Source organism: Sus scrofa, chromosome 18 (genome assembly GCF_054392235.1).
Source record: "Sus scrofa isolate SSC_HxYL_T2T_F1_AM1 chromosome 18, Sscrofa_HxYL_maternal_Yorkshire_Landrace_v2.0, whole genome shotgun sequence".
NCBI lineage: Eukaryota > Metazoa > Chordata > Mammalia > Artiodactyla > Suidae > Sus > Sus scrofa.
In genome coordinates this window covers 11717925-11739674 of record NC_139400.1, presented here as the reverse complement: position 1 = coordinate 11739674, position 21750 = coordinate 11717925, and the positions used below count along the sequence as shown (strand labels likewise).

The 21750-nt window shown below is 58.9% G+C and overlaps 1 protein-coding gene across 1 annotated transcript; it reads left to right on the top strand.

Annotated features, from left to right (window-relative positions):
• The first annotated feature begins 12030 nt into the window (after positions 1–12030).
• On the top strand, positions 12031–21017 carry EN2 (engrailed homeobox 2). The gene is made up of 2 exons (XM_003134527.5): positions 12031–13039; positions 16164–21017. Exons 1-2 carry the CDS (start codon positions 12325–12327, stop codon positions 16478–16480), a joined length of 1032 nt encoding a protein of 343 aa, XP_003134575.2. The 5' UTR covers positions 12031–12324; the 3' UTR covers positions 16481–21017.
• The last annotated feature ends 733 nt before the right edge of the window (positions 21018–21750 follow it).

Sequence of the window (21750 nt, the reverse complement as noted above, 5' to 3'; positions counted from 1 at the left end):
AACCCCTAGCCTGGGAACCTCCATATGCCGCGGGAGCGGCCCAAGAAATAGCAACAATAACAACAACAACAACAACAACAAAAAAGACAAAAAAAGACAAAAAAAAAAAAAGTTCCTTTTCAATCTTAGGATTTACAGTTTGGGGGAGTTCATGGTGACCTGGTGGTTGAGGACCTGGTTTTGTCACTGCTGTGGCTCAGGTTCGATCCCTACCCCAGGAACTGCTGCCCGCCACAGGTGCAGCTGAAAAAAAAAAAAGGATTTACAATTTTCAAGCTGCCCAAGTCCTGATGGAACTTGGATTCTCAAGAGTGACACGGAAAGAAGAAAAAGCCTGGAAGCTGGAAGGCGTGGGGTGTGTTCAGCCCTCCCAGGGCCCTGAGAAGCTGCAGTTCCACATGGGTGGGAGACACAGCGCTGGGTGCTAGGGGCGGGGGCAGGGAAGGAGGCCCAGGGCCCCCCCCAGACCTGGATCTCCGCATCCTGAGCCCTGGTTGGTGGGCTGCACCGTGCAGTGTAAGGAGAGACTGCGGGAGCAGAGGCACAGCAACCCTGGACCCCACTGCCCCAGTCTGAGTCTCACTTCTCCTCCCAGCGCTGGACCTCCGGCTGGGCCAGCTGCTAACCTCTGTCCCCAGTGGCACCCTTGGCCCATGACAATGTTGATAGAGGACTTTGACTACAAAACTCAAGTGCTTTTGAAATGAAAGCCACTTTCGAAACTTCAGTGGTAGGAGTTCCCATCGTGGCTCAGTGAAATGAACCTGATTAGCGTCCATGAGGATTCAGGTTTGATGCCTGGTCTTACTCAGTGGGTGAAAGATCCAGTGTTGCCATGAGCTGCAGTGTAGGTCGCAGACACGGCTCAGATCCCATGTTGCTGTGGCTGTAGCATAGGTCGGCAGCTATAGCTCTGATTGGACCCCTAGCCCGGGAACCTCCATATGCTGCGGGAGCGGGCCTAGAAAAGACAAAAAAAGAAAAGAAAAGAAACTTCGGTGGCAAAACCTGACCTGAATGGTGGTGAGGCTTCTCATGGCTGATGTGCCACAAATGCAACTATTCCTGAGCTGCCATGGCAGAAACAGTAATGGGTTTGATTACAGGCCCCGTCACCCCCACTGGTCACACACACTATGTACCCTCTGTCACCTTTCCAAAATCAAAGACATTCTGAAACACATCTGGTGTCAAGAGCAGCAGTAAGGACTGTGTATCCACCTCAGAAGCCTGCAGTAAAATGCATTCATTCAGGAGTTCTCTGTAGGCCTAGGGGTTAAGGATTCGGTGCTGTCACTGCTGTGACCCGGGTTCGATCCCTGGCCCAGGAACTTCGCCCTAAAAAATGCATTCATTCATGAAACATTCCTGGAGTGCAGCAGTACTCAAAATGCGGTTGGCAGATCCCTAGGAGCCTTCAGAGGGTTACACACAACTATCTGGACAGTTCTGCGGATTTGTTTTTTACCGTTGTCACCACTCAGCCACGGGCACGCAGGCCAGTAAAAGGCCGAGGCCTCAGCAGGACGGAGGTCAAAGCTCCAACCGCACCAGCAGGCGTTGTAGTCACAGTCATGAGCTCAGAGTTTTGCTTTAAAAAATGCCATTCCCTTAAGAATGTCCTTGAAGAAACAGCAAAAAGTATGAGCTTTATGAAAGCTTAGCCCTGGAGTCCACCTCCGTTGTCCTGGGGAAGAATCAGGGTGGGGGCTCGCATTCACAGGGCTGCACCCAGAAGCACAGGAGTCTGGAGGAAGAATGCGCCACAGATGGAAGAGCAAGGACAGCGAGAGGGACCCTCTGTGAGGTGGGAAGGCTTCGCTGCCCGGAGCCAGCCCAGGGACCAGCCATCCTTGGGTGAGGGAGGTGGCAGAGGGAAGTCGCATGGGGCTGTGAGGGGCATTTTAGGACCGTGTCTCATCCTCAGAATTCCTGGGAACTGCTGGTGTAGATGAAGGGTGGACAGGGAACAGACCACAGGGGCCAGTGGAGGCCGAAAGGCCAGCCCTCCAGGTGGGAGAAGAGATGGCAGCAGAGGGCGGGAAGGGGTGGAAACGGTGACTGTAGGAGGGGCTTGGAAGACAGAGCCTGCAGGCCAGCTGAGGACCCGGGTGATGGAGGAGGAATCAGGCCTGTCCGCGAGGAGCGTTGTCAGAGCAGCTGGGTGAATGGTGAGGAGAAGGACTCAACAGATCCCACCTGGACGGTTAAATGTGCCACTATGCCCGTTAGACCCGGGAGCAGAGGTGGCCAGGAGCTGGTCAGGTGCAGGGGTCTCAGAGCGGAGAGAAACCTCTGTTGTCATGGGGCAGAGATGCTACGCAGTTAAGGCCCCATCCTCAGGGCTGTGGGCAGGGGGGGGCGGTGGGGTGGGGGGGCGGAGGAGGATTAAGTGGCAAAGGATGTATCTACCTTGCAGTTTCCTTTTACCTGACTGCGCAGCTTTGGGAAGTCTCCAAACGTCAGAGCTCCTCTGGTGGCTGGGAGCAGTTCCTCCCAGAGGGAATTTATGCTGGGGAATCTGGGGAGGGGGACGCAGAGGGGGGCCTTCCTTCAGGTCTTCCCCAGCCGGTACCAGCGGGGGAGAGGGCAGAGGCAGGCCCTGAAACAGCCACCTTCTCAGAGGGGCACCATTCCCTGGGTGGAAGCTGAGTCTGGGGACCAGGTGCAGGTGAGAGGGCGGCCTCTGCCCCCGCCCCTGCCAAGGGAGACTCTCCAGGGGGTGTCACCTTGGGACGAGGCTGCTCCTTTTTCTCCTAGGTCTTCTAGCTCCCCACCCAGGCACCCTCTGGATTCCACGGTCTGTGCCCTTCCATTCCCCTCTTTGCGACAGGGACTCTCCTGTCTTCACTGGACCCACGCCCGTCCCCACCCCCCAAATTCTTTTTTTAAAAAGATGTCTGGATCCCCTGATTCAGGGATTCCGTCCCTTGGCCACTGAGGATGAGCGGAGCCACTAAGGCTTAATCCCTCCTAACCTCTGACCTCTCCCTCCTTCCCTTAAAGCAGACGTCCCTGCCCCCACCGCGCTCCAGGCTCCCCTCCCCCTTCCCCATGGCTCCCCAGGAAAAAAACAGTGCGCATACTTGGAAAGCGGGCAGCGGAAGCGGGGGGGGGGGGGCAGCTAAATGCGGGGTTAGGGGGTCTTTTAGGGGCGCGCTGCTGGAGCGGTGGGCCCCCTGGCCAGCGGGGAAGTGGAGAGGGCAGAGGGCCGCTTTACGCAGGCATTTCTCTCCGGAGGGGCTCTCCCCGCGCCCCCACCCGCAAGCAGAGAGACCGGGTTCCTCGGCGGGCCACCCAATTGCGTGCCCTCTCCCCAACAACCGGAACACGAGGCGGGCAACGAAAGACATTCGTTTCAAAAGGTGGGAGCATGGGGGAACCTTTTGAATCATCAGGCTGCAGAAGGAAGTGGGTCTGGCCAGACCCTCGAGGCTGTGGATACCCGAGCGGGGATGAGACCGCGCCCAGGGGCCCTGGGGGACGCGAAGGACCCGCACAGGGAGGGCCAGAGGCGGCCGGAAGCTCGGGTCACTGCGGTCAGGGCGGCCTGTGGGCGTTTCGGAGGTGGGGGTGGGGGAAATGCAGTTTCAGACGGTGCCACCCCGGAGCGCCACCCTTTCACTGAGCCCGAACGAGCGGCTTTGAAGTCGCGGCCTCGGCTCGGCCCCTCCCGCGTCCCCGCCCGGCGCAGCGCGGAACCGCCGAGCCGGGCCGTGGCCGGCTTTGTCGCTAAGCGCTATTGCAGCCGCTCATTGGACCACGTCGGTGGGGCGATCGCAGCCCTCTGATCTGTGAGCTGCAAAGAGCTCAGCGGTTCATTCACAAATCCGCGCCGGGCCGCGCCAGCCCCAGGCCCGGAGCTCCCGGGGAGTTGGGCCCCGCGGAGGGGGCCCCCGCTCCAGTCGCGCCCTTAGCCTCCTCGCGGGTGCCCGGGTCTCGCAACCCTCGGAACTTGGGGCCCTGAGGGGACAGGCTTTCAGCTCGGAGGGAAGTTCGTAGCCAAGTAGGCAGGCTGTCTCAAAGATTCGGGCTCCGACTCCCAGCACCTCACTGTCAAGCCAAGCGTCTCGTCTGGGCCGGGGTCCCTTCCTTGCCAGAGGGCAGGAACGTGGCTCGGGCGCATCCCCAGGGGCCTGCTCCGAGCCAGAGGGCGCGAGTGTAGACCCTCACGGGCTCCAGGGCAGGGCCGGCGCCGGAGCCACAGCGCCCCCTCCCTCCCTCTGGTGGTGTTGCGGGGCACCCGGTCAGTGTCTAGGAATCACTCCTACATCCAAGCTCGCCCGGGGTTCGGGGCTTACTCTGACGCTCGGCGTGGCGGGGGCGCTCTGAGGAAACTGGCTTAGGGCCTCCTGGGGCTCTCGCACTCCAAAGTCCAGCAAGGGATCCCGGCACCCAACCCGATGTCGCAGGGAGACGGGGAAGGGACTTTGGAGACGGGTAGAGGAGCCGCGCCTCCAACAGAGGCTGCCAGTTCTGGAAGCAAGAGACCAGGTCATAGCCGAGCCAGCAAAGGCCGGCGCCCCCACCTGCACAGGCCCGCTCCCGCCACGCGTGCGCGCACCGAGGGAAAATCCGGCTTGGGGCGCCCCATCCCCGCTTCCAACGGAGACCGCTACCCCCGGGGCGGAGAACCCTGGTGCTGGGTACTCGCCGAAGCACCTCTAGGCGACACTGGGAGATGCGGGGAGCGCGGAGCCCCTCCCCCTGCCCGCTCGGCGGAGCAGATGGGATCGCAGTGGGTGCCGGGTGTGCTCTCGCCCTGCCACCCAGGACCCCAGCAAGGTCTACCCCACCTCGCCCCCATCCGCCAGCCCCGACGCGGGAGGCTCCGGGGTTCCCGGAGAGGGAGCTCTCCTCGCGCCCCTCGCTGACCGGCAAGCGCTTTCTTTTGGCTCGATTTCGTGCTTTCCAGGAGTTGTTTCCATTACGAAAAGGAGCTTCTCGCCCGGGCGGAGATCCTGCAAACCTGCACGCGGCCCGGTCTCAGTCCTTGGCAGATGCTCGCCTCTGGATTTCGTCTTGATCCGAAATCCTTTCTGGCCTCCGATTTCGGGAAATGTTTCCGGATCGAGGTTTCCTAACGGTCGAAGCTTGGTTTCACATTCTATTTTCAGGGCTGAGTTTTTCCTGGCTGCTTTGCACGAGCAGCAGCTGTATATGCATCTGCACCTAAGAGAGAAAAGCGTCGCCCCAAATGTATCGTTTGTTTGGGGAATCTGCGCTTTGCCGCCGGAGCGTGTTGGCACCAAAACTTCAGTCCCCGCTGGCGGCTTCAGACCCTCGCCCTCGGCGCGGGCCCCCAACATCTGAAACCCAGGGGCTGCTCCGCGGCCGCCAAAGTTAGCCCTGGCCCTGCACACGGAGAGCTCAAATGGGTAGTTAATTAGGCCAGCTCGCATTTCAGGCTCCCGGTAGCTGGGGTGGGGTGTCAATCCCTAGGAATTTAAGGGCATTAGCTACATATCTGGGAAATCCTGGTGCATATCGCGTTTCTCTCCCCAGCCTGTGTTTATGCTCCAGATGGCATAGCGTTCCTCCACTTTGCCGTCATCACAGGGGCTGCTGTGTCTTAGGGGATTAACTGATAGGAGACACAAACCCCTGAAACTCTTCTGCAACACAAGATGCAACACAAAGAGCTGCCTGCAGAGAAATATACTAATATTTTTAGAAGGCCTGGGGAGAGGGAAGGGGGGGGGAGAATGAGCACTTCTAAAATGTACTTTAACTTTAAAATATTGCTTTGGTGGGCTTTTCCTTAAGTGGGCAAGCTGTGCTGGGATGTGGGAACAGAACGGAAGTGAAGGCAGGGAGAAGCAGTGAGGAGAGTGGCCAGAGCTGCCCAGAGGGCTGTGGGCCCTGGTACGCAAGCCCTGAGTGCAGCCACCACGGGCTGGCCAGGCATCCACCAGGCTGGGTGATGGCTCATCACCAAGCCTTTGTGCTCTTAAAAGCCACCACTCCTCTCGAGAGTGTTCTTCTTAGCACAGGAATGTACCGAGGGACATACCCCCATACTGTACACTTGAGAATGTTCATTGCTGACTCACGCTAAAGAAACAACCAGGTTTGTCGAACTCGGTGTAATTGATCAACAATTTAATCATACTTAGCAATGTTTTCATTTCACTTCACCATTTAGGTTTACCCTTTTATATCAAACTATAAATGTTAATATATTTCCATTCGATAAAGATAAAAGGATACAGTGTCATGACTAACCTGAAGATAGGTTTCAAAAAAATCAATCTCCCCCAACTCAGCCAGTACCTTCTTCTACATGAGTTCCCCCAGGGAAGCTCTGTTCAGTTGTGGGTATTTGGGGGTGACGGTGAAAATCTTTTCTTCCTGACATAAACCTAGACTAATGAGTTATGTGTCTCCCTAACTATAGGTGCATTGGCTGGGCTGGATCCAGGTGGTCTAAGTTAAACCTGAGCTTGTCTCACATTCTGGAACTCTCTAGTCACTCAAAACATGTTTCCAAAATTTGGGTGAAGTCAGCATCCCTGAGTCTAGGCTACACTAGCCTCTCTGTGATTTTCTGTGGCTTCTAAGGAAAGAAAGAGAAGAAACTTCACACTCTGGGAAGGAAGCAGGTGTTCCAAGGGTTCCTTTGGACTCTCTTGTTTTCCTTGCAAAGATCAAAAGAAAGACCGCGGATAGATACTAGAATGTCTTCCCCTATGCGTAAGTAATTGTAAGAGCGGAGAGGGTGGCTGATTTTCTTCATGACTCATTATCCTTTCCTGTATCTTTTCCTCTTGTTTTCATGTGATTCGTCAGCTCAAGCTATAGGTGCCTCTCTTCAAATTCCTTTGCCAAACCAGTTCTGCTGATTTGCCTCTGGATTTTTCGAAGATGTCACTTCCTTCTGGGTTGCTGCACCTGTGAGGGGACATTTTCTTTACCGTGGAGGTGTGAGGTCATGGGCAGCTCCCAACCTTGACCCTGCAAGGCTGCTCCGTCTGTTTGGAGGGGATACTGTGGTCCGTGGGGAGTGGAAATGGGTCCAGCTTCCAGGGGCATCCAGATTTTACAGGAATGGACACGAGCAGTGAAACAGAGTGGAAGAGCTGGAAAGGGGCCCCCAGGGCACAAGGTGATTCCCAAGGAATCCCAAGGCAGGTCCTGTAAGGCAAGAGCCACCTGGCCCTCGAGAAAGCCAACAGAGAGTGGGTGGAGGGGCCCAGGAGGAAGAATGATATGGGGTGTGGGTTCCTAAGCGCTAAAGATGTGACACCCCCCCCCGCCCCCATTCCCCTTTAGAAGCATCCATTTCCCTGAAAAATCAGCTCAGGAGCGGTTTCTGCAGCTTTGGAGACCTGCCCATAATCCACCCATCTCCCCAGCCCTCCCAGCCAGGCGCTGCGGCTAAGCGACAAAACTCGGTTCTCTCCCTGTGGCTTGGACAGGCGGGCGGTCTCCAGTGGGTGCCTCACCCACTTGGTGCTCGCGACTCCCCGGGGCTTTGGCCGAGCACAAGCCGCTTCCTCTCCCGGTCTCGCGGCAGGTCCAGACCCGGATGCCGCTCGCTATTCGCCGCCCTCCTCAGCCGGGTCTCCGCGGGCGCCAACCTACCCGTCGGCCTGGCTCGGGCGCCCTGCGGGGCCTTTAGGGAGCTGAGCGCCCTTTGCCCGCCCCCCGGGCAGGGAGAGGCGCCGGTCCGGAGCGCCCCACTCTCCTTGATGCTTCAGGCCGGTTACAGGCCTTCTGCTGCTGCGCTTAACCCCTTCCTCCCTGGGGCTACTCGGCCGAGGTTCCTGACCCCAGCCCCAAGTTCGCTGGGTGCGTCCCGCGGAGGGTGCGTGGCTGGGAGGTGAGCGCACAGGCACTTCCTCGGCGCCGCCGCCACCCCGCCCGAGCCGCCCCCCTACTGCGCGTGCCCCTTCACTTCAGCCTTTGTCTGCAGGCCGGTGTCACCCGGGAGCACCTGGAGCCAAGGGTGACTCTTGGCTGGCTGGGCCCTGTCTTCTCGCTCGCCCGGATTCCCCAGCCAGGCGCCCAGGATCCGGCCGCGCGGAGCTGGCTCTCGGCCACCAGCGCGGGGCTCCCCGGTCTGATTCTGCGGGGGGTTGAGATTTCGCTCTACCAACCCAGGGACAAGGACCCCTGCAAGCGAACGGCGCTCACATTGCGTTCCTGGCTTTTTTTTTCCTTTTTCCTTTGAGTGTACCCACGCCCACCCAGAGAAGTGAGGGGACAGCAAAGTGGCTGGAAAAGTCACCCTCCGTCTGCCTAGCTTTAAGAAAAAACCGAGGCTGGATCTGCAGCCAGGAGCCCAGCGTCTCCAGGAGCGCTTCTGCTACCCGCTGCTCTGCACAGATTTTATTTGGAACGTTACCGCCAGTGCTATGCTCCACCGGGCCCAGACACTGCCTTGCCCTAATACTCTCCAAGGTCTTCCTTTGTGCAGAGGGCCCGGGAAGGATGGAGGCTGGTTCTCTGTAAGCAGGTGGTTGGGGGCACTCTCCTGGACCTGGCCGGAGGAGAAAGGATGGATGCTCCGGGCCACAGCCTCACTTTATGCTGGGCAGAAACAAACATCTAGTGCTGGTTCGCCTGTTCCCATAGAGAAGCCGAGCTGCGGGGTCGCGGTGGCTGGCAGGGTGGGAGACTGGGGCAGCGGGGCTCGGTGAGCACACAGCCTCTGCACTGCGGGTCCGTGGTCTGGAGCAGAGACTTGGAAATGTGGCCCCCCATGCACCCCCTGGAAGCACAGCCAGGCAGTGGTGGCCCAGATCCCACCTGGCTGGTCAGGCCTCACGGATGTTTTAGTGCTTCCCGAAACCGCTTGTTGAGATTTCTGTGTCTGTAAGATGTTGCAGGCGCTCAGGCCCAGTACAAACCAAGTTTCTGCTATAACATTGGGTGGCACCCACTCTCAAGGGGCACTCCCTTCTGGAATGACGTTCATGTTTGGGTTGGCTTTGGGTGGCCTGACACTCTCATGATTTCTCTCCCCATCCCTTTCTGCCCCCCCCCCCCAACCAGGCCCTTCCTCCCCCCAGGCCAGTAACTCAAAAATCAGTCTGCTTCCCCACACCAGCCTGACCTGCGGCCCAGAGGCCAAGGTCTGCCAGTTGCTGCCCCACCCCACCCCCAAGGGAGGGGGCCTGGACAGGACAAGGATGCTTTGCAGAGTTCATCCTGGAGCCAGTAATTTAGGTCTGGATGGCAGGAGAAAACCCAGCAGAAGTGCAACACTTGGGCTCAGTTAACGCCAAGACAATCAGAGGCAGAGATGGCCCAGACATTGGAAAAGACTTCTCAGGAGCGGGCCTACCTGGTTTTCATGGGACAGGGATGGTTTTGCAGGAACCAGCCAGCCCTGGGCCCTCCCTCTACCCACTTGGTGATCTGGAGACCCGGCGTAAGTGGATATTTCCAGAGTTGCAGGAAATTTTCCTCCTACATTTTAAACAGGCCTAAAGAGCGTGTTCTCCTAAACCTCACCAGCCCCATTTTTCCAGGTGCAGCAGGCTAGGGGTTTCATTTTTTGAGACCCAGGTAGGGTGGCTGGTGGGTGTGCGCCTTGCCCGATAATTTGGTGAAGCTCTCTCCACTGGGGTTGGGGATTGGAGAGGAAGAGAGAAGAGTCACCCCAAGCAAGACGTAGCTTCTCCACCTGCTCCAGTCTCACAGAGGACCACCGAGCCTCCCCATCTGCCTCCAGAGCCTCCCTCACCCAGCCACCTACTGCACTGAGTGGCCAAGTGAGTCAGCCCAGAACTGCCTCCTGCCCGCTCCATGCCCCTCCTCCACGGGTTAACTTTCCCCAGAGTAGCACCTTGTAACTATTGCTTCTAGTTCAACTCCAGGCCTCAACCTGGAGGCTGTAGTGGGAGAAAGGTAGAGCCGGGGTGGAAAGAGAGTAGAACCAGGGTGGGGACCAGAGGAAAGCTGAGCCAGGCCAGGGTCAAGCCTTCAAGCCTCAAGGTGGCCTGGCGGTCACACGGCCAAGAGGGCTGCTTGTCCAGACCCTACTCCATCCTTCCTGGCCTGACAGCATCCTGCTGGCTGCCCCAGGCCTAGGGCAGCTCCACAGTGGCTTTCAGTGGCTGGGCACTCCACAGCCACCTGGGAATGCCAGACCTAGGGCACCCAGCCCCTCCCCATCCTCTTCCCACCCGGCTCCAGTGTGCTTTTATTGTGCCAGCGCTCCAGCACCCTCAGAGTAGCCCTTTTGGATGTTTCTCAAGCTCCAGAAATTTCCATGTAAATTTTAAATGATGGACAGGCGTGGCTGGGGTAACAACCTGGTGTTTGGTGGGGGTGTCTGCAGCTGGAGGAAGGGAAAGAAGAGTGAACACAAAGGAGCCAAAAGGAGGAGAGAGGGCAGAAGAGGAAACAGAAGTTCAAGTTGGACATTCTGACAGCAGCTGGAAAGGAAGTTCAGAAAGGGATAGAGAAAAGGGGGGAAGGGAGAAACAATTTGGGGCCCCCACTCCACCATGTGACTTCTAATTTCTTTTTCAGATGGACCCCGCTCTCCTGAAAAACTAGTTTAAAGGATTTTAAGACAAAGGAAATTGGGAGAATGTCCTCCTGGTAGCCCCTCTGCCAGGACTTGGGGGAGGGGGCGGTGGGCAGATGACCGGCTGGGGACTGGCAGGAGGCCACTGCTCTAGAAGATTTTCTGTCCACGTGGTTTTGAAGGTTTGGCTGAACTGCCAGCTCTCCCTTTCTTTCCAGAAAAGAAGACTCAGTTAGAGCCCCCTATGCTCCTTTCTTTCTTTCCCCACACGGAGTCCCAACCTCTACTGGATCTGCATGCATGTTTCAGGAGGGATCGGTGTCCCGGTTTGGAATCCTACCCTATGCACGCGGCTCCCTGCACACGCACACGCGCGCACACACACGCACACTTACAAGCAGGGTCTGTAGGAAGAGGGTCCTGCGCGCCAGCTCTGCGTTTAAGACAGGCATCTGCCGGGTGACCAAAGTCAAACGTAAGTGACAATCCCCCCCTACACCAGCAAGGAAGGTGGACCACAAAAGTCCCTTTGTATCTCGGCAGCTCATTTAATGTTATTTATGCATTTTGTGCAAGGAATTGTGGGATTTTTTCCCCCACGGTAAACAATATGGAAATGTTAAAAATAGCAGGCTTCCAGCGCTGGTCCGCCTATGTACGCTGGGGTGACCTGGCGGGGCTGGCACGGGGGTATCGCAGATCCCTGAACCAAGAAGCGGCGGGGGTAACACGCCATCGAGGGCCGGGGACTCGGTCGCGGTCTCGCCGGTTCCGGCTCCCGCACCGGGAGCGCGAGGACACGGCCGCTTTAAGGGGGGGAGGGGCGGCAGCGGCGGGGAGGGGCGGCGGGAGGCTCCTGTCACCCAGCGGCCGCCGGCGCGTCACGTGGGCGCGCGGCGCCGCGGCCATTGGCCCGAGGCACGTGTCCAGGAGACCGGCCCGCGACGTCACTCGAGGGGGCTCTGTTAAAAATAAGAACAAAAATCCAGAGTCAAAGTGTCTCAGGTTGCGCTAAGTGGCCTGGAAATTTCCGAGCCCGCGCGGAGGCCGAGGCGGCGAGGGCGCGCAGACGGCGAGGGAGCGCGGGCGGCCCAGCCCGGCCCGGCCCGGCCCGCGCCTCCCGCCGCTCACCCATGCGACTCGGGCCGCGGGGCTCGGCGGGGCTCGGCGGGGGCGCGGCCGCACGCCGGTGGGGCGCCCCGGCCCGCAGCGGGGCGGCGGCCGCCCGGAGGGGGCCCCGAGGCCGGCCGAGCGCAGCGCGGGCCCGCGGGCCTCCATGTGCGTGCTGGCGGCGGCGGGCGCGCTGACCGCTCGCGCCGCGCACCCTCGAGGGCCGGCCGGGGCGCGCGGGCGGGGGCGGCCGGGCGGCGGCGGCGGCCCGAACGGGCCCCGGCGGCCGTGAGCGCTAGGGAGCGCGCTGCCTGCATGCGCGGAGCTCCAGCCCCGGGCGGCCGCCGCTGCAGCGCCGGAACCTGGGGCAGCCGGACGTGGAGAGGAGCGCGGAGCCCGGCGGCGCCCCGAGTCCACGCTGGACCTTTGTGACTGTCTAGCGCCCGGGTGCGCTGCAAAGACGAGAACCGGACTCTTTCGAATCTCCCGGCATCTGGGCGCCGGGCGACTCTTCCTATTTTCTAACTCAACTCGTGGATGAACGTGGCTCGGCTCTGAGCGCGCCGGCGACTCGTAGGACTCCAGCCCTGGCTGCGGCCGCTGCGCACGCCTTCGGGAGACTCGGCGGGGTAGGGACACGGGCTGGCCGCGAGAGTCTGTGTACAGAGCGGGCGGGCCGAGGGCCGACTGGAGAGTGTCCTCGGAGGACCGGTTTGGGATTTGGTGTGAACAGCATGGAGGAGAATGACCCCAAGCCCAGCGAAGCTGCGGCGGCTGTGGAGGGGCAGCAGCGGCAGCCGGAATCCAGCCCCGGCGGCGGCGGCGGCGGCGGCGGCAGCAGCAGCAGTAGTAGCAGCAGCAGCAGCAGCAGCCCGGGCGATGCGGACACTGGCCGCCGGCGGGCTCTGATGCTGCCCGCGGTCCTGCAGGCGCCGGGCAACCACCAGCATCCACACCGCATCACCAACTTCTTCATCGACAATATCCTGCGGCCCGAGTTTGGCCGGAGAAAGGACGCGGGGACGTGCTGTGCCGGCGCCGGAGGAGGCAGAAGCGGCGGAGCTGGCGGCGAAGGCGGCGCGGGCGGCGCGGAGGGAGGCGGCGGCGCGGGCGGCGCCGAGCAGCTCCTGGGATCCGGCCGGGAACCCCGGCAGAACGTGCTCGGCGCGCCCGGTGCCGGCGGGCCGCTGCCCGGCGGTGGCGGTGGCGACTCCCCCGGTGACGGCGAAGGCGGCTCCAAGGCGCTGTCGCTGCACAGCGGCGCCAAGAAAGGCGGAGAGCCAGGGGGCCCCCTGGACGGGGCGCTCAAGGCCCGCGGCTTGGGCGGCGGCGACCTGTCGGTGAGCTCAGACTCGGACAGTTCGCAGGCCAGCGCCAACCTGGGCACGCAGCCCATGCTCTGGCCGGCTTGGGTCTACTGCACGCGCTACTCGGACCGGCCTTCTTCAGGTGAGCCCTGGGAACCCGGGTCCCGATCCGCCGCGGGGTTGCCGGCACCGCTGGCCTGGGAACTTACCCGGAGGAAGAAGACACCAGGATCCCTCTCCCCTAACACAAAGACGCACACACAGCGACATTGTGTGCGGCTGACGCTGACCGCTGATGGGGCAGTGGCCAGGAGGAGAGGGGGCAGGAACAATTCACAAGGGGGTACGGACGTCTCAGAGCCGCAGAAGCACCAGAACCTCCTTTCTCTCTTGCCTTTTGGGGGTCTCTCCTCGCAGCCCCGAGCCCATCCCTCCCCTGTCTGAAGTTTATTTTGCGGGGGGGGGGGAATGGAAAACATGCCCGGAAGCTCACACTCTCAACCCTTCTCTTCATCCTTGCAACTCAGTCCAGCCCCGGGATCCACACCCAGCCTGCCCCAGTCCATGACTCTTCTTATGACCCAGTTACCCCAGATGCAGCCCGAAATGAAAGCAAGGCTGGCCGCCCTTCCTCAGTTGGGGCTAACTAAGGAGGCGTGGGGGCATCCAGGGAGGGAAGGGATGAAAACAGAGGCACTCTTTGCCCTGTGCCTGGTTTTATTTGCAGAGCCGGCGGCGTGCACACAGCTTGGAGGAGGGCGGCCTGCAATCCCCAAATAGAAAGGACCTTTCCCAGAGCTTCCCTGGGGCAGCTCCCTGTAGGAAAAGAGCAGATTTCAGAGGGAATGTTGGGGGGGGGGAGCCTGTAGAGGTGTGCAGAGCTTCGGGCGTATTTTTCATAAATCTGGGCTATTTTAAAGCTAAGTCCATAACCCTGTAGAAAACATCAGCCACATTAAATGCGAGTCTGCGGCTGTGAACCGCCATTAGGCGCAGACTCCATTTGTCCCCGAGCTGGCAGCACAGACCAGACCCCCGCTGCCCCCCTCCAACCCTCGACTGGTTTGCGGGTGTTGCTGACCTAGTGCACGGCGCAACTAAGTCACCCCTTGGCCGCCTTCCTGCAGAAATGCTGTGTGTGGATCTGAGGCCATATCCGAATTTCTCCAGCTAGATCTGAAATTTGCTCCATTGTTCTCGCCACTCTCCTTTGTTAATATTTAATTAACATATAGGCTCACAATGCGGCCAGCGAGGAGCCTGGGCCAGGCTTTGTGCGGCGCCCGAGTCGCGGCCCAGCCAGGCCCCAGTGGCCCTCGGGAGCGGGGCGGCCAGGCCTGGCTCCGTTGCTGGTCCTCCTCCTGGACTTAAAAAAAAAAAAAAAAAAAAAAAAAAATCCCCATCAAATAAGATGTATGTTTCTTGGTGTTTAAAAAAAGCAGCAACACAGTTTTCTGGTGGGGGTTGGTCTTGTTTCGGTGAGTCCATAAGTGTGTGCATTTTGAAAGAAAATTAAGAAAGAAAAGGAAGTGGAAATTCACGTTATAGGGAGATTTTCTTTCTGTAACATGGTTTGGGTCTTTCTGTGGGCTGATTTCGTGCGGGCAGGGGACCCAGGACCGGAGGAGTTTGGGGGCGGAGAGAGAGGGAGTGGAGGCGGACCAGCAGCAGCACGGGGCTCCCGGGCTACCGTGGGGGCCGAGCAGGTGCGGGGCCGCCCCGGCCTGTCTCGGCCTCTCAGAGCCACCTCCTACCATCCGCGCGTGCCCTGGGGAGGCCGGCCGCCGCCCCCGAATCTGCACCCCGCCCCATAAAAGCCAGGCGGGTGGGCGAGGAGCCGGCGCCCTCGGCGAGTGCGCGACGGTGGTTTGTGAGGGTGCGCGCGCCGGGGCAGTGCGCGTGGTGGGTGTGAACGTGGGTGTGCTTTAGAATCCAAAAGGCCCGGAGTCCTTGGCGCCCCCTCTCCAGGGAGCCCCGGCCCCTCTTTCTGAGCCTGCTTCGGGGAGAGAGCGCCAGGCTCTGTCTTCAGGGGGAGGGAGTTCCCGGCGGGCGCCCCCAGGGCCTGCGGACCGGCCCAGACCCCTCGCTTGGCGCAGCCCCGGGTGCTGGTCCACCCTCCTGGGTCCCAATTCTGCGGGGTGCGAGGATCCCTCCGCCACTGCGCAGAGTGGCCCGGCAGTCCCTGGATGAGGGCGCCGGGTGGGGGCTTGGCCGTTCTGGCGGCCCGAGGTCCAGCCTTCTCCCGCCTCCCGCCTCGGGCGGCCTCGGAAGAAGCTGGGACCAGGAGCCCTGCAAAGTTAACTCACACACTTGACAGATTAAGAGGCCAGACTAGCAGTCGTCACCCCCTCTTCGGGACACCCTGGTGCTGGGACTGACTTTCCGGAAACCAATAAGGAGAAACACTTGGCCCTCTCCCCTCTGCTCTCCTTTCTCAGGCCTTATCACCAGGTCCTAGAAGCCCCACCACCGCGGTCCCAAACCCACCTCAAGTTCAGTGGGGTGTCCCAGCGAGGGGCGGGGCAGAAGTGTGAACCTTCTGCTCAGGGTCAACTGGGCCCCCCAACTCACAAGCGGTCAGGGTGCTCCTCCCCTGGATGGGGGACCGGGGGCAGCCGGGTGGGTTTGAAGGGATGGGAAGCCAGGAAAGGGTATGTGTGCTCCCTTCCGTCCCTCAAGGGAGCAGTGAACTTGGCCCACAAGGGGAGGGTAGCCCGCTGGGCCCTTCCTGTTCTCAGGTTCCCGCAGCCCTTGGGACCTGGAGGGTGTCCCCTGTGGGGTCCCCTTACCCCCTCCAGGGCTCTTCCTGCTACTGGGGCTGCCCCACCTCTTCCACTCCTCCCCTGTTACCTCTCTCCCAGCACCTTACCCCCCCCCCCCGCATCTTTACTCCTGGATAGAACCTCAGAAAGGGCTAGAAAAAGCCTGGCCACAAAGTTTTGGGTGTTCTTTTTTTTTTTTAACTCTTCTGCAGGAGTTTCCCTTTTATCTGGAGACTTTCCCCTAAGCCTGCCCTTTATCTGAACACTCAGCTCCTCATGCAGACCTCCCTGGCCCCCCTCCTCACCTCCCAGGAGAGGGGTCCAGAGGTGGGTGGGAGCCCTGCCCCATCCCCGCCTCACATCCAGCCTGACTTTCCTCCAGGTCAGCCAGCTGGCCCTGGGCAGCCCCTTCCCTCCCAGTCTCTGCATCCTTCCGACCCACTGTCAGCAGGCAGTCCCCAGCCCTCTCACCCACCTTCTCTCTGTCCATCACGCCCCGCCCAGGTCCCAGGTCCCGAAAACCAAAGAAGAAGAACCCCAACAAAGAGGACAAGCGGCCCCGCACAGCTTTCACAGCGGAGCAGCTGCAGAGGCTCAAGGCGGAGTTCCAGACCAACAGGTACCTGACGGAGCAGCGGCGCCAGAGCCTGGCACAGGAGCTCAGCCTCAACGAGTCGCAGATCAAGATCTGGTTCCAGAACAAACGCGCCAAGATCAAGAAGGCCACGGGCAACAAGAACACGCTGGCCGTGCACCTCATGGCGCAGGGCCTGTACAACCACTCCACCACCGCCAAGGAGGGCAAGTCGGACAGCGAGTAGGGGGGGCGGGCGCCACGTCCAGTCTCAGTCCCAGCTAAACAATGCAATAATTTAAAATCACACATAAAGGGCCAGTGTATAAAGATTATACCAGCATTAATAGCGACGATATCGTGTATTAGCTATGGTTCTGCAATATTCATTCTATGTATATATAATTTACAGGTGGTGTAAAATCCAACACGTCTGACTATAAAGTATTTTTTTTGTTATTTTTTGTTGTTGTTGTTGAAGAGACCGTGCTAATTTTATGATTTTTTTTTTTTTTTGCAAAGGGGGCTGCCTAGGGTTTCATCTTTTTTAATCCCCTAAGTTCCGTTATGGGACATCGGACACTTTTTTTTTTTTTAATTTCAAAAGAAGAAAAAAATGAAAACAACTTGCTGAAGTCCAAAGATTTTTATTGCTGCATTTCACACGACTGTGAACCGAATAAAGAGCTCCTACTTGGTCTTTGAGTTCTGCCACTTTGTGTGTGTGGGCTGGGGGAAGACGGCAGGAGGGGCCGCATCCCCAGCCTCGCCAGCGGCAGAGAGAGGGCCCTGGCGGGGCGGATGGTGGAGGCCTGGCCATGGGCAGTTACCGCGCCCAGAGGCCGGGTCTGCCCTGGGCCGGGTCCCAAGGCCCGGTCCCCTCCTCCCGCCTTCTCCCCGTTCTGCTCCTCCTCCTCCTCCTCCTCGTTGAGGCCTGGCCTCTGCCTCCCTGCATGCTTCTTCTGTCTGCGTCTATGTCGCTGTCCCCTGTCCAGCCACCCGGCCGCCAGCACCCACTCTCCCACCTCTGGGCCCAGGGCCGACGGGGCCAGGCAGGTGGGGCGCCTCCTCCTCCAGGCCTGGACATCGCCCCTGTGGCCACCACGGCCCCAGCCCTGCGGCCCAAGTCCGCTGCCTCCACCTCTGGGCAGGCAGAGGCCTGGAGAGGGAGCTGACATTTCCTTCCTTTCCTTTGTTTTTTAATTCCCTTTCTTTTCTTTCTTTTTTTTTTTTTTTCTAAGTGGCCGCTTCTGCTATAGAGAGCATTCCTCAAGGTAACCAGGTGTGCGTGTGTGTGATACTCTTGTACACTCACACAAGCAGGCGTGCATGAGTCTGCAGTTCTGGACCGTGTGGCTACCTTGACTTTTAAAAGAACTCAGAATTCTCCAGGATCTAGAAGAAGGAAGAAAAATGTGTAAATAACCTTTTTTTTTTTATCACTTTTTGTCTTTTTTTTTTAAATATACATTTTATTTTTCGAAGGTGTGGTACCGTGTAAATTAAATATATTCAATATATCCCCCACCAAGTACATATATATAAACAAACGCATTATCTATCTATCTATAACTCCACACTGTCTTCTGTTTCGTGTATGGAAAAAGAATTATGTCCAAACGTCCATCTGCATGGGGACAGCCCAGGGGGCGTGCCCATGGCTGAGACAGGCCTCGTGGCTGTGCCCCTGCGGACGGAGGGGGAACTTCTCTCTTTGCCTTAAACTTCTTTATTTCACTGCGATACTAGTTTCACTTTGTACATACTAGTGTAAACCTTTTTAAAAAAAAAAACTATAAGAACAAAAGTTGTAATTTAAAATTCTGTGAATAACCATCTGCTGCTTAGGAAACAATGAAAACGATAATGCCTTTTTAGCCGGAAGCCAAGTTCTTGGGTTTTTTATTTTTTTATGTTTATTTTTTCGTTTATCCAACATGTGCATTTTCCAGTTTCAGTAGCAAATATTTATAATCTTATGAGAAATGAATGTTTCTATTTACAACCGTGGTTATCAAAATTGTGAACACTCTCCCCCTGCATTTTTGTGTGTTTCAATTCTTGAAAATTACATTAAATAAAAAAACCCATTTTATTGTAAAATACGGGGTGTCCAAGGTGGAATGCCTAGCTTTTCAAAGTGTGTTTCTGAGTCCAGCCTCCCTGCCCTGGGCGTCCTCCCCTCCCTGGGCTCAGTGCTCCCAGCCTTGGCCTCAGTCGGAGCTGGTGTGCACAGGCCTATGTTTGCAGCCAGAGGCATCCTTTTTCTTTTCTTTTTTTTTTTTTTTTTAACAAGGAAGACACTGTGGGTATCTCCTACGTGAGGACAGAACAACCCCCGCCAGTTAAGTGCATGTTTCTTTGCGGGAAGGAAGGGCTCCAAAGAAGTTTGATGTTTGGTTTCTTCACCGTTGCACAAGTATTTAAAATCCTACAGACGCAACAGGTCTCCGACCCCCTCGCTGCTCCCGCGCTGGACAGAGGCGCTCGTCCCCTGGGGAGAGGAACTCTGATCTGACCTGAGACAAAGAGGCTCTTCTCTTTTGTTTTGTTGTCATCCTCACTCCCCCCACCGCCCCCCAAAAGCAAAGGACGTGGACAACATCCCAAGGACCGGAGCTGACCGGATGCCTCCCCCGGAAGCGTTTGCGATTTTCCAGCTCCGCATGCACAACCCAGCAACACCCTGCACACCCAACTGCTCTATTTGCCAACTCTCCTGGCTTAGAAGAAGTTTTCGTCTTGCAGTAAAACAAATGCAGAGACTGGAGAGTATCATCCGTTCCAAAGGTGACCTCTTAGGCAGCCTTTTTTGGCACAACCGCGGCTTCTGCATCAGAAGGACACTGGGCCTCCTGGAAGGAGCGGAGCCGCCCCCCCTCCCCTGCCACCACCCCCGTTGCAAGTACGATCTAGGTCTGCTGAGGCTCTGGAGCTCCAGCAGCCCTGTGCCAGGAGTGTTAATGGGGTACGATCATCTGCAGCGTCTTCCTCAGCCACCACCACCCCCGGCACGGTTCTGAGGGTTCCTAAAGACAAAACAGAAACACACAAGCACAACTTCTATTACCCGAGGACCTCTCTCTCTCCCTTTCTTTAATAAAAAGACAATATAGTAACATTAAGCAATCATTATGGGGTTTTGTTTTTTAATCTGTTTGAAAATCATAGCACTGTTATGGGGCAATGTACAGTTTTGCAAGGTAATGAGTTCCCCATGCCCAGAGGCGTGCAAGCAAACACATGGCATAAGATTTTTTTTTTTTTGCTTTTTTTCCTCTCTGGTAGGAAAATGGACTGAATGAGCCCTCCGACCTTCTAAACGCTGGGATTCTGCTTTTGCACTTATGTTTATTACATTTTAAAAATTCAACAGCTACCGTCTAAGCTCATAACTCATGGAGAGCCACTTCGGTGCCCACCAGCCGCTTTCCCGAGGACCTAGTGGCGCCCAGAGTCAGGCCTGCGGGAAAGGCCAAGCTCCTTTCTGAAGTCCAGCTGCTGCTTGGTTCCTCCCAGGCCTCCCAGGCCCCACGCATCTGTATCTCCTATCTGGACCCAGACTGCAGCACCGAGGGTCCATGTTGCCCCAGCTGAGCCCCTGCCAGACCGCTGCCCCCGCAGGAGGCAGGTTTCCTCAGTGTTCATCAGAGGAAATCTCCTCTATAAAGGAAGTCCTTCCTCCTCCGCGCTGAGCAGCCCCCCACTCCCAGGCCTGGCTGTGTCCCTGCCAAGCCCAGGCGGAGCCCTGTCCGCAGTCCTCCTCCACCGGGGGCAGAGACCAGGCGGAGGCCTGGGAGCCCCGCTGGGGAGGCGAGGGGTGGCCATTCCCAGGCCTGCGGAGCAGACACCCCTGCGAAGGTGCGGAAGAGACCCAGCAAGTTTCCTTGTGCTTAGAGCGCCTTCCTTCTGCTGCTGCCAAAAAGGTCGAACGAGCAGGGTCTGGAATCAGAATCCGAGGGTCAACACGGGTCTGAAGGTCATCCAAAGTGGACCACGGGGCACTTTCTTGGGGCAGGGGGCACGCGGTGACACCACTCTGATCGCCAAGAAGGCTCCGTCTTTCCTGTTTTTCCCTTGAGCGAAAAGAGAAACGGATGGGGGCTTCCGGACCGCTGGGCACAGGTGTGCGGGGCAAACCGCGCACAGCCCGCACCGCAGCACACGATGTATGCAAATGCGCTCGAGGGGCTGCGCGGGCCCGGCCTTGAGGCCGCGTTTGCTCGCTCTGGCTCGGCTCAAAGTCCTTCGGGCTCCCGCTGCTTTAATATCTGACCTCTTTCGTCGCTGCCTGCGCAGCCGCTGCCCAAGCGCCCGGGGAAGGTCCCGGCTCCGCCGACAACTGCCGCTTGCCAGGGCCGCTCGGAGCGTACTAGCGCCTGGCGACCGAGGCCTCGCGGGAGACGGACCCCGACACCCCCGCACCCTGACACCGCCTACACACACGCGGTGCAGCCCCAGGCCCGGCCTCGGGGCGGGGACCCCTATTCCGCGCCTCTCGGTCCTATCAGGGCCGAGGGCGAGGCCTTCTCCCAGGAAGAGTGGGGTCGGGTGGGGCGAGAGGGGCGGTCACCACAGGAGCCCGGAGTCGCCGACCCCGCCGGCCGCCCTTCTCGGGAGGGACCGGCGAGCCCCGGATGCCAGCGCCGGGAGCTCCCGGGCGCACCCTCGAGAGCCGGGCCGCGCCAGCTCCGCGTAGACCATTCATGTTTTTATTAATCGTCTCAACTTCTTCATTAGCTTTATGCCGCCCGCCCACAGATAATAAAAGGCCATTCTTGAAATCGCCTGAAATGTAATAATATTCATCAAAGAGATGCCTAATTACGAGATTTAATCAAGCGTGGCTGGTGAGGCTGACTAGGGCCGCGTTGTTATTATTACTGTTGTTGTTGTTAGCCTCCCGCCCAGCCGGGAGCCTCTTCAGCGTAGGCCCAGTCCCGGCAGAAGGATGTGGGGCTAAGATAAGGATGGGGGGACGACTCCCGAGTCTGGGGGAACAGGTGTGGCCCAGGCTTGCCGCCCTTCGCGGACCCCAGCCCCAGGCCCTCAGGCCTGGGCAACAGCTCCGGAGGGAGGCAGGGTGTCCCCAGGCCCCTAGCCCCTCCGTGTCCCCGGGGGACGCCAGGGCCGGTTTTCGGTGAAGGGAGAACGTTGGGGCCAGAGCCCCAGACTCGCCCTTGGCTGTCCCGCCGACCCCTCGTTTCAGGGCTGGGCCCCGCGCTTCGCCCGGAACAAAGAGTAGCCGAGATCTGCCTCCCCCGCCGCCTTTTCACCCCCTCAGCCTGGAAGGCGTCCCAGAGAGACCCCCCCACTCCGCCCATCGCCCCCGCCCCGGTCTCCGCGGAGACCCGGGAGGGAAGAAGCGCTGAGCGCCCCGTGGGCCGCGGGCTGCGGGGCCTGCGGCGGCGCCTTCTCCTCGGCGGAGGGCTCGGGGTGGGGAAGGCGGGCCGGAGGGGCCCGGACGCGGCCCAGGCTCCTCCGCGGGGCCGCGGGAGGGTGGGTAGGTGGGGGGGT